We start from the raw sequence: 14,509 nt of genomic DNA on the forward strand, positions 1-14,509 counted from the left end.
AGGCTCCGCGAGACGGATATTATTGAAGTATTGCCAAGAAATATTCGTTTTAAGGCGCAAGCGTCCCGTCTACACCTTGCGCGAAACTGTTTATTACAACCGGCCTCTCTCGATTCATCACTTATGCGAACTCCGACGCGGGTGTGGCTGTTATTCGCCGTCTCTGCCTTCCTCGCGATACGACACGACAACCGATACCCGCTGGAGAACGAGCACGCTGCTTAAAATGGCGCACGTTGCATCACACATTGATGTACACGATGTTGTACATCAATTATTGCGGACAAGATGCTCCACGCATCTCCGTTCCGTTAAATCCCGACGGTGGAACGTTTATGAGGTCACCTGATCTGCCACAATTTCTTAACGCGTTCTTGAGAATTAAATGAAAAAAATTCGAAATTCGTACGGAAAGAATAATTTTGTTAAAATATTAAAAAATTTAGTTAGATACAGATATGAAAATAATTTTGAGGACACTTAAACTGATTGCTAAAATGTAAAAACTTTTTAAAGTATTTTTATTACACTTGAATTCCCTACATAATTATTGTGATGGTTCAACAAAATTATTTTCAAATCTATATTGAACTAAATTTTTAAATAAAATCATTTTGTCTGAATATAATAATAAAATTCTTTCTGTTTACTAGGAAAAAAAAATTAGTGTCTTTAGCAAAACTATTTAGTTGAAGCATTTTTTAACAGCAATAAAATATTTTTACATAATAAAAAATTTAATTGCTTTTACAAAATAATTTCTGCTTTATAAATAATAAAAATATTTTTCCCAATGTACGTTCTTGAACTGAAGTATCAATCTCGTTTATGTTTTGGATGAATATTTAACATGAAATCTGAATATCTAAAATTTTTATCGAAGTCGAAGTGTGTATCTTTCGACAGATTGGACTTGAACGTGGGGGAGAAGAGAGTGCTAGAGCGGATGTCGGGGGAGGCTTTAAATGACCGCGGTCCTTCACAAGTCATAACTGATCGTCTTTGAAGAACGCATATGACGTACTCGCGGGAGTGGAGCATATTATCGAGAGGGATAGGTGCGAGTTATTTTCGCGTTCAGATTTTTCGGCATTAGAGAGGGTCCGCTCATTCGTTCGCGATGCGGCTAAGCCAAGCAAGCCTTCGTCAAAGCTTACTCGGCTGTTCGCTCGTTTACTCGTTGCTCGTTGCTCGCCTGCCTCGCTTAACGTGCCTGCCTATCCGCTTCTCTCCCCGAATCAGCGAAGTAGCGACGAATCGTCGAACCCTCTGTGTTACGAGAATACAACAAATTTTATTTTTTTATTTGGCAGCAATTTAGAATCGAATATATTGTTGAAATTCAACACAAATATCCAAGTAAAGAAAACTACATTTGGTCAAAACAGATTTTAGTGTCTAAAAATATTTTGATGAATTTTGCAACTTCCAGTTTAAACAAACTACATGCCGATTAATTGTCGGTTTTATTTTTTAAATGATTTTAAAATTATTTGAAGAAAAATATACTATAATCTTTTATCGGTTTTAATTTTTTTCAATGAAATATCGATAACGCATCGCTGTAATAAGCGTCGATCAATCAGAGACTTAGTGTCGCGTGTATAATTTATTTTTGCTAATAATTTATTTGTCTAGTGATGATTGTAATTGGGACGTTTCCGAGAGTGTTACTTCGCGAGAGACTATTCTGCGCGAGACATTGTTCTAATAATAATAACTACGTCATTTTTCCGGATATATGTCCCGAATCCCACGAACGTTAACATATGTTTCGTATTGCGTACACTGGTGGCAAACATTGGAAATGTCCCGGCCGGGCCGGACTACCAGGAAGCGATAAGTCAAGAAATTTTGGCCGGTTCGCTCGAGTCTCGGAGCCGTTTTGCCGGTGAAACGAGGAGACGGCGTTTTAATGGCTGATGCCAAACCAGTGGTGCAAGTACGTACGCAATACCGGGAACGACACCTCGCTGGCGGTGCCCCGACATGTTCATCTTTTGAAAAAAGTCACTTTCGTTACGTCGAAAATTGGAAGATAAAAATTGTAACGTTTTATGTTCATTCGCATTATCTCGGTCAGTCGACTGACAAGGTAATTAGACAAAGTATTGTGGTCAACACTACGTTTTAATTGTCGCTCCCATTCTTGGAATTGCAATATTAATTATAAAATGTAAACGCAGGAAGGAAATCAATTTAGCTATCGCGTTACTGTTTCGTTGTAGTTTCTGAGTCATTTGTTTCAACGTAACTTTAAAAGCACGGATCATTTGACGAGTGATTGGAGTCTAAACGACGATATGGAACATCTCATTCATCATCGTGTATATCAATACAGCTCCTTGAGATCGTTTGAACGTTTGGGCTCGCGGTACGCGTGCGTACGTCACTGTATTCACAGCGCTGCGGATGTGTCAGATTGGTGGGAGGAGGGTGGGGGAGGGAGGAAAGGGAAAAGATGTCGCGCGGGGTGAAGAAAGGGGAACGAGTGGGAGCGACGTGCCCGGTTGTGCGAGCGAGAGCGGGAGAAGAGAGGCGATGCCGGGAGAGAGGAAGTGAGCGAGAGAAAGAAAGGAGAGAAGCAGAGAAAGAGACGAGCGTATTGAATGAGTGAGAGAGAAAAGTGAGAGCGGAAAAGGGGAATGTCGACGATACGGGCGCTAGTCAGACAGAGACGAGATGAATGAACGTGCGTGTTTACGCGCGCGTGTAAGATAAAGAGAGGAAATGGAATAGAGTGAGAAAAGAATGAGAGGTGTGCGCGCGCGCGAGAGAGAGAGAGAGAGAGAGAGAGAGAGAGAGAGAGAGAGAGAGAGAGTGAGAAGTGGGCGCACGAATGAATGAACGGTGCACGACGAGGATGGAATTAATGAGTGGGATAAATATAGAATGGAGTAACGCGCCAGAACAAGACGGTCGCGCGCTATTTCTCTCTTTCTCTCTCTCTCTCTCTCTCTCTCTTTTATCCACTATCGTTCTCTCTTCTTTTCTATCTGCGCCCTCTGTCGGTCTCGGTCCCTGCACGCTCGCAAACTCGCCTCGCTACTCGCTCGTGCAGCTTGTCCTCCATGCCTGCGCGATCATAAGCCGAAGTTGTAAAAGTAGCGTGATGAACATCACGAGATCGATTTCTTCTCATATGTCTTTGACGCTTGAAATAACCTAGGAAAACAGGTTCTTGCGAGATCAAATTTATTTTTAGAGTGAATACAAGTAAATTAATAATAAAAGTGGAGATTTACTTTAATAATTCTTTTTTTCTTTTTTTCTTTTTTTTTTTTTTTTTAGCATGAGACATATTTGTTCTAATGTACCTACAAATGGTTTTGTTATTTTATCTAATTTTTTTATCTATCTAATCTCTACAAATAGTTTTATATTGTTCCAATTTATTACATGAAGAAAAATGTTTTGTTGTATTAATTGGAATTCTGATGAAAAATAAACGAAGAATTCTGGTTAATGTTCATTAGAATTCTGATTGAGACAACTAACAAAATTCTAGTAGATTTAACAGAATTCTGAATCGTTTATTTTCCATCAGAATTCTAGTTAATTCAAACATATCTTTTTCAGTATATGTTATTTTTTTCAATCTTCGATGTTCAATTCAGTGCAGTCTTTTATAAAATGGCTGAATAGATTTATGGAAATTCATTTCGTTTTGTTTTTAGACGAAAATGCAACATTTCGAGAAATCGCGTCATATCGCGCAAAAAAAATTCTACAAACGTTATCGAAACACCATGGCGTCGCTGAAATACTACGTCATATCGCGTCACATCACTCGCGGTTCTCTCTTTCTCTTTCCTTTCTCTCATATCCGATCGATAACGCCCCCTATCGATAATATTCCTCACGCTCATGCCATACGCTTCTTACGGAACGGAGAAATGTCTGGTGTGATGAAAAAAAAAACGTCGGGAAAACGGATGGAAATAATTGACAACGTTGACCGCCGCTACGCAGACGACGATGTCGCCTATCGCACCACCACCATCATCGTCATCATCATCATCATCATCATCATCATCATCATCATTATCATCATCGTCAGCATCGCAACTATTACCACCACTTCCTCTGTCCATCGAATGCGACCACGGCCGTCACTGTCGAGTCGCGCCGACGCCGTGTATGACGGCGGCGCGGTGCCGCACGGCGGTGACGACGTAGGTAATGTTTTCATTCAATCCGAAGCTTCAATGATAGCTTCCGTCCATTCATAAAAAGCTTCGTGTGCGTCGGACCGGCCCCAGGAGCGGCGCTCGCGTTTACCGCACGTTATCGCCAGATGGCGACGCCGTACTATGCGCGAACACCACCCGAGGGAATCCTTCCTCCCCCTCCATCCCCCCGGCCGTGTACGAGCCCCTTCCCCCGCCTGCGCTCACCCCGCCTCCACCTCTTTTCACTTTTTCTCCTCCGTCCCCGCGTCCGACTGTCGCCATTCATGGCTTCCTTCCCACCGTCTCTCTTCCTGTTTCCCCTCCCTCCGCTTACGTTTCGTCCCGCTGCTTCGCGCGTTATGTCTCTCTGCTCGCTTCCCCTGCCTTCTCTCTCTCTCTCTCTCTCTCTCTCTCTCTCTCTCTCGTTCGCTCGCTCGCTCTTTCTGACGTGCCCCCTTCGCGTCGGCCGCCGCCTTTCCAGCTTGATTCGCTCGCGGCGTACCCATTGTCAGTCGTTCGTCGGCGGTCGTCGTGCGTGTTTCGTGTTTCTGTCCCGCTGATTCTTTTCTACTTCGGTATCCAGCTGTTGCCACGAGTACCCTCGAACGAGACAGAACCTCGTTGTGGTCCAGTCGAGAGAGAGTGCTTGGTGGATAGTAAATCTAACGCGAGCGAGATCGTTACAGTGATGTAATCCCATCGACAACTTCGACGAAGACGTACTTCTTCGACGTCGGTCCCGGGAAGAGAGTACAAGAGGGCGAGATACTCCGCCCAGCTCGCGTACAAGAACGGTACGAAAAGACGAGGGGGAAGTGCGGCAAGTGCGGAATATGAACGAAGGACGAAAGTGCGAGTAGCGGATCTCTCGCGCTCCCGTCCAAGTGCTCGCGAGTCTCTATCTGTTTCTGTCTCTTTCTCTCTCTCTCTTTCTTTCTCTTTCTCTCGTGGCTCGTCTTCGATGCCGTCGCCGTGCCAGGCCGAGAGAGAATGCGGATTCGACCGTCGCTACGAAGCGTCAGCCCGAACCCACGGCGACGACGGCGACTCGAAGAGCACCGCGTTCTCGGGAACGTTCTCTCGCGAGTGTCCACAAGATCATTCTCGCCGTTCCGCGAACTGCCGTCGCAATCGCGCGTGAGAGTGCGTTCTGCTGATCCCGACGAACCACGTCGGCCACGGCGGAACCCACGTTCTTTTCTGGCCGCTCGCTAGTCCTATGAATTTTCAGTAAGTTTTCCTCCTCTTTTTTATTTTATCTTATCCTTATTTTGTTCTTCTTTTTTAATATCGATATCAAGTGATATCAAGTAATCTAAAATCTCTACATCGATATATCATATCAATATCAAATTGCACTTAGACTCGTTTTTACAATATAGAGAAAAATGTCTGGTTGAAAATAGAAGATTTTAATTGTATGAATTAAAATTTATCGGTTATCTCAGCTAGAATTCTAATAGATTTAACCAGAAAATTCTGATTCGTCCATTTCAATTAGAATTTCAAATCAATCTAACCAGGTATTTTTCTCAGTGTGATTACCTAAAGATTAAAAGTTAACTAAAGAATTCATTGATGAAATTCATTCATGAATTTCTTTGATGACTTGAATTTTCCTGGTGACTGGTCTTAGATGACCATACATTGTGAAAATGAAGCTTTAAAGATGTTCTCCTTAGTAAAATAAAAAAAGTTACAAAATATTTATTTTTCTATTTAAAGTAAATTAAAAAAGAGAATCATAGCAAAAATTCGCTTCAACTGATTGCGTAATTTTGGAGTAGTTTTTTTCTTTATTTTAATAATACATAAACAGTATAATTTTGAAAAGATATTTTTTAGTAATTGCGAGTTTTTTTAATCGCTGCATAAACTCGAAAATGTCGCGGTACTAATTAAAGTAGAACGATGAGTTTGTCAAATCTGTTTATTAACATAGATAACAATGATGCATAACAAACTCATCTTGCAATCGAGACGTTTCGGTTAGAATCTTTTTTTCTGGACAAGAATACAACATTCCTCCTTTTTTTCTCACAATCAATTCATTATCGCTACTTGTAGACCGGATGTACATCCGCTAATATCGAAGTTGCGGTCATAAAGTTCCACACAGCGGCTAACTGAGCTGTGAAGTCAGCTGAACGTCAGTTAGTTAATTAAGTAGTAGAATTTTTTATCTTTTACACAATTTTTTATCTTTTCATATTAATAGCGACATTAATCTTGAATCTGCATCTAAATTATAAACGCCATTAGTTATCCGCGATGCGACTCTAAATCTTGGTTTTACATCAGAATAACAGGATTTAAGACTAAAAATTATCAATTTAACGAGGAAATGTTTCAACGTTCTAATTGACATAAACGATGATTGGAACTTGAATAAATCCTCCTATAACCCAACTTATCTCGGCTTGTCTTGAATCTTTATAGACGCGTTAGGATGAACGTCGGGATCGTAATCATGAGCGAGGTGTGTTTCCCACTCTGATTATAACACGCTCCGTATCAGGACAACGAGAGCGTATAATCGGTCATCCACGACGGATTTCACGAAATTCTGGTAATCGCATGGATTTCTATGTGCAATTATGCATGGTATGATATTATTCGCACGGAGAGAAGGAAAGACGTGTCGTTATCGTCCCATGTAATTGAAACTCGTTAGCGGATCGCGCCACGCACGAATCTGAAACGCCGGGGAAACAGATAACGGGAGGAAGAACCGTATCCGGTCTTATCGCGCTCGTTTCCGAACGGAATTAAAGGTCGCTATATTAAAACGCTGGGATTCATAAACTCGCATCAAAGGAGCTTTATGCGCGACGTTTTAGTATTGGCTAGTCTCGATGCGACAGATAAACGGGCTTGGAGGGGATGAAAGGAGTCTCCGGGTATTCATAAGGCCCACATTTTAAACACATAATCCCATATTCGAAATGTATCTTATAGATACGTACCTTAAATATATTCTATTGGCGATTTATAAAATGACTTCATGTTTCTTTGTACTCCGCTCTTACGCTTCAAATCTCTTAAATTGTTTTTTAAACATGTTTAAAATATTCCATCTATTTCTTCCTTTCTTTCTAAAACCCACAATAAGTGTGAAATTTTCTGCGAATTTACGAAATTTTAAATAACACTGTGCATCATAATTTTTTTAAGACTTTTTTAAGACTAATTTTTTTTTAAGATTTTTTTGATTCACTAAAATTTCTGAGTAATATTGCTCCTCGCGAATTATATGCTACGACCTATTTTGCTTGAGACTGGATAGTTCATCACTCGGAATTTCTCCGGATTTACAAAAGTCGTCAAAAGTTCGCGATAATGTTGCTACAAGCAAATTATTATGGTTCACGATTCAAGACGTTTCGTAAATATTCCGAAATTCTTTTTTCTTATCGGTGTATTTAATCAAAACTTGTTGCGACGGCTCGTTAGTATGCATATCTAAACCGCAGAGGAAACCGATATCGAAGGAAGAACTTATCCACTCTTATCGTGGATGTTTCCGACTAGCGTTAAAAATTGTTTTGCTTCGTTTGTTCGATTTAGAAAAGAAATTAGAAAAAAGAATTTAGAAATTAGAAAAAAGTTTATTCCATGAATATACATTGAATTACGAATAACATTCGAGTATCTCCAGCATGTCCGTCCAATTATTTTTAACGCGATTTATTTTTTAATTAATCTCCTTTTTCAGAACTATACATTAATTTTTTACAAAAATTCCCACTAATATATAAAATTACGAACATTCGTTGTTTCAAAACGATTGTTCAAAGATTAATCGAACTTAATGGATCTATAAAACTAAAGAAGCAATATTATTTCTCGGTTTTTACATGCGACGCAATATAATGTTCATTAGTAATTCGATAAACGTGCGGCATGCGGATGTTGTATCGCATAATCATTGCGTTGTCATCAATTAATTTATCAGAAATTTTCTAAGAACTTCTTTCATTTCGCGCGGTTCATGATCGATTCATTTAATCGTTACTAGGAAAATCCGCGAAGACGATCGATCGATCAACGATGTATCTGCGACAAAAAATAATTCGCTTATCTTTATGATTCGAAAGAGAATCAATCATGAAATCCGCTCTTAAAATCGATAGAACGTTTTAAAGAGTTACAAATGTAAAATGAAAAATAGCTGTAACATAAATAATGTTCGTTTCTAATTCTTAGACTTCGAAAAAAGAATGAAGAGCTAGTTGAATCGTGATTAAATTACATTGGCAGAAACGGGCATAAGACTGATGCACATTTCTATCAACGTAAATTAACTTTAATTAATCTCGATTCAACTTACTCTTTTTCTAATTCTTGAATCTAGAAAAGGAAGAATTAGTTGAACAGAGATTAAAACTACATTGATAGAAACGAGTATAAGACCAGAAATAAATCGACACAAGTTAAACTGCATTCCTGCGAGAGAAAAAAAATTCGAGAATTTATAAAATTATGAATCGCGTTTTAAAATATTGTGTGATTTCTCTTATACCTGACAGCTGACTTTTTTTTTAATTCCTTTCGCCGCGCAGGACGTTGAATCGTCAATTCTGTCCGCACAATTTGTCGACGCGGATCAACCAAGATGCATTTTCGCTATGAACGCTAGATTCAGCAAAATCGTAACAGCCAGCAAAATTATAATCAAGCCGGGAGAGGAACGTCGGGGGGCCAACCAGAACCAGTCGAAGCGCACCGGCCTCTCTCGCGTTTGCTCGCGAAACGCTCGTCTTATCTGCGCGGCGCGGACGGTTGGCGCGGAGCGGTTAAAAGCTTTGACCTATGGCAGTCGGTCGACGATAGCCGGCCCGTGCATTCCACTTCGAGCGCACCCTTTCTGAATGGCCCGCCTGTTTCTTGCCGCGATCGCTCGACGCCGCTCCGCTTCGCCGCGACGACGAGCGAGAACCGCCGCTGGCATCGTCTAGCGCTCGAGTGGCTTGTCTCGCAATTGGCGTAAATCAAACTTTCAGCTCAACGCATTAATGAAGCATCTACGACGATTTCGAAATACGATGCTCGTAACGAGGTATTTATATTATAGTAATGAACGAGGGTTTTTTTTTCACGATTATTTACGAGAAAACAGGAAGATTACTGAGTACTCTAATACTCATTTCTATTAAAGTAGTTTAATTTTATTTTTGATTCGACTAACTCTTTATCTTTTTCTAATTCTTAGACCTAGGAAAAGATGAAGAGTTAGTTGAATCGAGATCAAAGTTAATCTACTTTCTATTGATAAAAATGGACATAAAAGATTTTTATGTGATTTTTTTTATGTGATTCTACATACAAGTTCAAAACAAAAACTTCATACGAGCATATATCCAAAAATGACTTAAATTTAAAAATACAAGGAGAAGATTTTGTCAAAAGAAAGATTTTAAAAACTATTCGAGTTATTTTGATAAAAAATATACAAAGTTTCATCAAAATAATCAAAGTTGTTTTTGAAATTTTAGAAAAAACAATTTTTTCTTTAATTTTAACACTTTGTGTCTTTAAAATTAGGGGCTTCGAACATATTATATAAAGTTTTATTGTTAGATTTGTGTAAGGAACCAATTCTTCTTAAATTTTTTAGAGTATTTATTAGTCTATATAGATTCCTATAGCACAGATCTCCAAAGTACATTTCATGAAATTATTTGAAATGAATTCCCGTCTCGAATTGTTCAATTATTTCTTATATTTCTATTATTTTCTGGAAATACTTCTTATCGGAATCCATTTAATAATTCAATGTGCCCAAGAGACATCCTAAAGATGAAACGTTCTATATCCTAAGAATATTCTCAGAATGTCCATTGGATAAAATTACTGGGTCCTTGCAAGGCGGTCAAGGTGTAAATACTTTCAAATATCTACATTCGTGTCATGGAGGTAGCATAAATAGAACGTTAATTCCGATTTGAGAGATCACGGAATGAACATTTTGGAGATTTTCGAGCAGGATTAATACAGTCTCGAACCACCGTCGAATCGAAGCGCGCTATACTAGAGGAAACGACGAAGTGGAGCGACTGATAAAACGAAGTCGGAGGAAACTCGCGAAGCGTCCACGATTAATGATCTCGATATACGTACGATTCTCGGAACGCGCGTAATAATCGGGCGCGCCTCGAAAGCTTGATCGCACTGAGAGCTCGTTCACGTTACAGTCACAGAATTTAATTCTACGCCATTCCTCCGATCCTTGCCGCCGATCACCGTGGTGTAGCTCAGGTGAATGAGCGACGTGCATGTGCGCGAAGATGCATGTGTGCGTAATCGATGCAACAACACGATTCCGAATGCAGCGCGTAACTCGGGAGTGGCTCTCGTAAAGGAGTAAAACATTCAAGAGCTTGCTTTCGAAAAGTAACGCTCTATTTCTCAATCTCTATCACTCTTGGTCTTCCAGAATTTCCTCATCTCTTAACTTCTCATCTTTCAATTCCGATTCTCATTTTTTTATCTCTTCATTCTCACGTCGTACAATAAATCTGATCGATTATAAAAGTTAATCAGACCGCAGAGCAAATCCTTTTTTTATGTTATAAATGAAATATAAATGAAATAACGTCGTGACTTAACGTCGATTTATCGATTCGCATTCCATTTTTCATTTACCGAGAATGTAAGATTCGGAAATCCAAAACACTTTAGTTGAGGTAAAAGCGCGCCGTCGAGAACGCGATCGGTCGCGCTCGAACGAGACTCTCCCGGTTCTTCCACACCGTGGGCGCCGCGAGTGGGTTGGTGACCACCGAATCGAGAACTCCACGGCCCACTCGTATCATGCTCGCCCACGTAGAAACCGAACCTCTCTTCGTGACCGCGTAGGTGCTGACCTAACGCCTCGCCATACCTCGTCGTCGTCGCTTGGCCATTTCGATTTCTTTGATTTTTGAAAACTCGAGTCCAACTTCACTAACATCTTCTCAACTTGGCAATGGAGTCACTATGGATTTTCTATTCTAGCATCATCTCTCGTTAAGAGGATACGATCGATATATGAAAGTTGTGTTTATTATAACATTCTATTTTTATTGAACAAATTATTTTTATAGTTTATATAGTTTTTATATATTTTTATAGTTTATGTACTGTGTTACATTTAGTGTTATAAACTAAAATTTGAAAAATGATAAAAATCTAAATGTTTTTATAAGAGTACTTCAAATATTCAAAATAATTTATGCAACGTTTCATTGATTATAAATATTTAAAACGAATAATTACAAGACAATTAATTTTTACATTGTAACTTTACTTAATATACTTAGTAAGTAATACTTAAGTACTTTTAAAAAATTTCTATATTTCAATATTTTACAATATATTTCTACACACACACACACACACACACACACACACACACACACACACACACACTTCTAAATACTTATTAAAATAACTTTTGATCCAAATGATAAACCGTTGCTAAATTTTTTATGTTACTTTTTAAGTGATTTAGAACAATCTAATTTTTCATGATATTATTTTGAAATATTAATCATATCTCCTGAAAGGAGATAAATCTAATCTCTAAATCTTAGAAAAATATTTCATTATAGGAATATTATTTAAAAAATTTATACTCGCTATTTTAGAAAGATTATTTATTTTGGGCAATAATTTTCTGTAATTTAATATAAGGAAGATATTCAGTTAAATAATTAAACACTTTATAAAATACTTACTAAAAAAAACTTGAGTATTTTAAGAAAATATCAATTAAAAAATATGCAATGTATTAAGTATATAGATAGTTATACCTGATCTAATTAAGTAATATAACATGACATTTTGATTACGATGTTTTCAGGTGGGGATGAAGCGCGTGTCGCGAGGGCGAGAGGAAGCGGACGCGGAGCATTACCGAGCCCCATCCTCGCTAATGGAACGCTCTCGTCGAGAGTGTCACCACCTCGCGCGGGCTGGGCAGTGCGGACTACCGAGGCGACACTTACTCCAACGTCAAGTCAACGTCCATCGGTTCCAGATACATCGTCGACGTCCGTCGAACGATGGGCTAGCGAGCGAACGGCACCGGTTTGGTCGGATCGTGCCGCAGCGTCGTTGTCAGCAGCAGCAACAGCAGCAGCAGCAGCAACGGCAAACACACGAGGAGGATCGTTCTCCGCAGCGGATCGAGGACCAGCTAGCACAGCTGGTATCCGTCTCGAGCATCGTCGGGTCGAGGAGAGGAAGGAGTTGGAGGCGACGAAGAAGGTGGAACATTGGCAACAGCAACAGTGTCAGGATCAACAGCAGCGACGTCATCTTCAGACGTCAGCGACGCAAAGTCCAGGAGGACGATTTGAATTGAGCGGTCGGCCGATGTCGCGTAACGATGCGATATCGCCGCTTACGCGGCCTCCCTCCTCGCGAACAAACATTACCGGGGACGGCAACGACGACTGTATCAGCGCCGGCGAAGACGCGGACTCGCGTCTCGTCCATATTGAGACGCGCGTACATGATCACAGTCGGCCGTTTCCGCCACCGCGGTTGCCGCTCGTGCACATGACGACGATGCCATCCGTGCCGCCACCGCCACCGCCACCACCGGCGTCGCAATCGGTACCCGGTTCTCCGACGCCCCGCGTCGCGCCTCTCACCATGCCTCTGACGCCGTTATCGAGTTCCTTCCGCAGCAGGCCATCCCTGCGTCGCCCGCAGAATGTAGAAACGTCACCGAGCGACGCGAATTCCAGGAGTCTGCTGTCACCTTCGTCCACGGACACGACGATAACGACAATCGCAACGTCGCCCAGGAGTCCAATCGGCGAGGTGAGCCTTGCAACGCCACGACCGGATGGCGAGAGGACCATCAACGAGTACGTCGAGACGCCGTTCAAAAACTCGCGTTGCAGTCAGGAACGACGCCTCGATGCCGATAGTAAGACGGCTGGTGACTGTCCGAAGAACGAGAGGAGGCATCACCATCATCACCACCATCATCATCATAGAGGTCACGATGATTCCACGGTGGTGCCAACGCATCGGGGACGCGGTCGTGCGAGGAATCAAAGTCTACGCGGTTTCAGCGGTTCGGCAACCGATGGCTCTCCTGTTGCCACGTCGACGAACACGGCGGCAGCGAATGCCGTTACGAAGCAGCCGGTCTCCTTCACCAAGGAGCCGGCCAACACGCTTGGCTCGAGGACCTACGATCCGGCTGGCCTATCGATCATATGCGATTTTTGCGGTAGATGCCGATGTGAGTCGTGCCGGGAACCACCTCCGCTGCCTAGTAAGTGGCTCTGTGACAATACGTGCCTCTGCTCGGCAGAGACTGTTCTAGACTATGCATCGTGCCTGTGTTGCGTCAAGGGTCTCTTCTACCACTGCGTGGACAGCGGCAGCGGCGGTGGCGTCGATAGTAGCATGAACGGCGAGGCCGCGACAAGTTGCGCGGACGAGCCGTGCTCTTGCACCGGTAACCGCATGGCATCCAGATGGGCCTGCCTAGGCGCTCTATCCCTGGTGATGCCTTGCCTATTGTGTTACTGGCCTCTTCGGAGTTGCGTTACTCTTTGTGAGGCTTGTTATGCGCGTCATGCTGCACAAGGCTGCCGGTGTAATCCAAACGCGACCGGTAACAGGCATCACCCCATCACCAGTGAGATTGGAGACTCGAGGGACCCGGAGAAGAGGCTGTTGGATCCAGTCACGCCGGAGCTTTGAGCGAAAACCTGTTCACACGTGGAAGAAACGCCGCGTGTTTCCTCAGTGATCAGAAGATCAGAAAATTTAGAAACATAGGGCCCCGCCCTGATGGACATATCGGACGTGTGTGGGGGTGGGGTCAGAGGGAGCAAAAGTGAATTACATCAAGTACAAGAGTTGCATTTAAGTCGAGAAGAACGATATCGGATTTTGACGAACTTGTACGTTTGACGTCGCGAATGTCTTTATTTATTATTCTTCCATGAAATGTGCGTATGTGTGCGAGTACTTGTGTGTTTATGTCTTGATGATTTTTGCGTGTGTGTGTGTGTGTGTGTGTGTGTGAGAGAGAGAGAGAGAGAGAGAGAGAGAGAGAGAGAATGAGAGAGTGAGTGAGAGAAAGGAAGAAAGCAGTGTACGAAAGAGATGTGCCTGTACGCGCGAGTATTTGTGCGTGTTTTTGCGTGCGCGATAGAGGAATGAAGTACGCGGAGTAGCGTATCGTCCAGACATACCACTTACGCATAGATAACTCTATACATAATGAATTATACGCATATACCACGCGCCGAGCGAAATCGAATGAACGGTAATATATCGGGGTCTGGGGCAAGGGGAGGGGGGAGGGGGGAGAATTACATACCCAC

At 41.8% G+C, this 14,509-nt stretch overlaps 1 protein-coding gene across 1 annotated transcript in view; it reads left to right on the forward strand.

The window, feature by feature from the left end:
- Positions 1 to 14,466, forward strand: part of LOC108692032 (mucin-5AC) — a 34,337-nt gene extending 19,871 nt beyond the window's left edge. Inside the window, exon 3 of the mRNA XM_018200128.1 lies at positions 12,016 to 14,466. Coding sequence (XP_018055617.1) covers positions 12,016 to 13,880 — 1,865 coding nt within the window. The 3' untranslated portion in view covers positions 13,881 to 14,466. The remainder of the gene's footprint in view (positions 1 to 12,015) is intronic.
- The last annotated feature ends 43 nt before the right edge of the window (positions 14,467 to 14,509 follow it).

This window comes from Atta colombica, unplaced genomic scaffold (genome assembly GCF_001594045.1).
Source record: "Atta colombica isolate Treedump-2 unplaced genomic scaffold, Acol1.0 scaffold58, whole genome shotgun sequence".
In the NCBI taxonomy this organism is placed as follows: domain Eukaryota; kingdom Metazoa; phylum Arthropoda; class Insecta; order Hymenoptera; family Formicidae; genus Atta; species Atta colombica.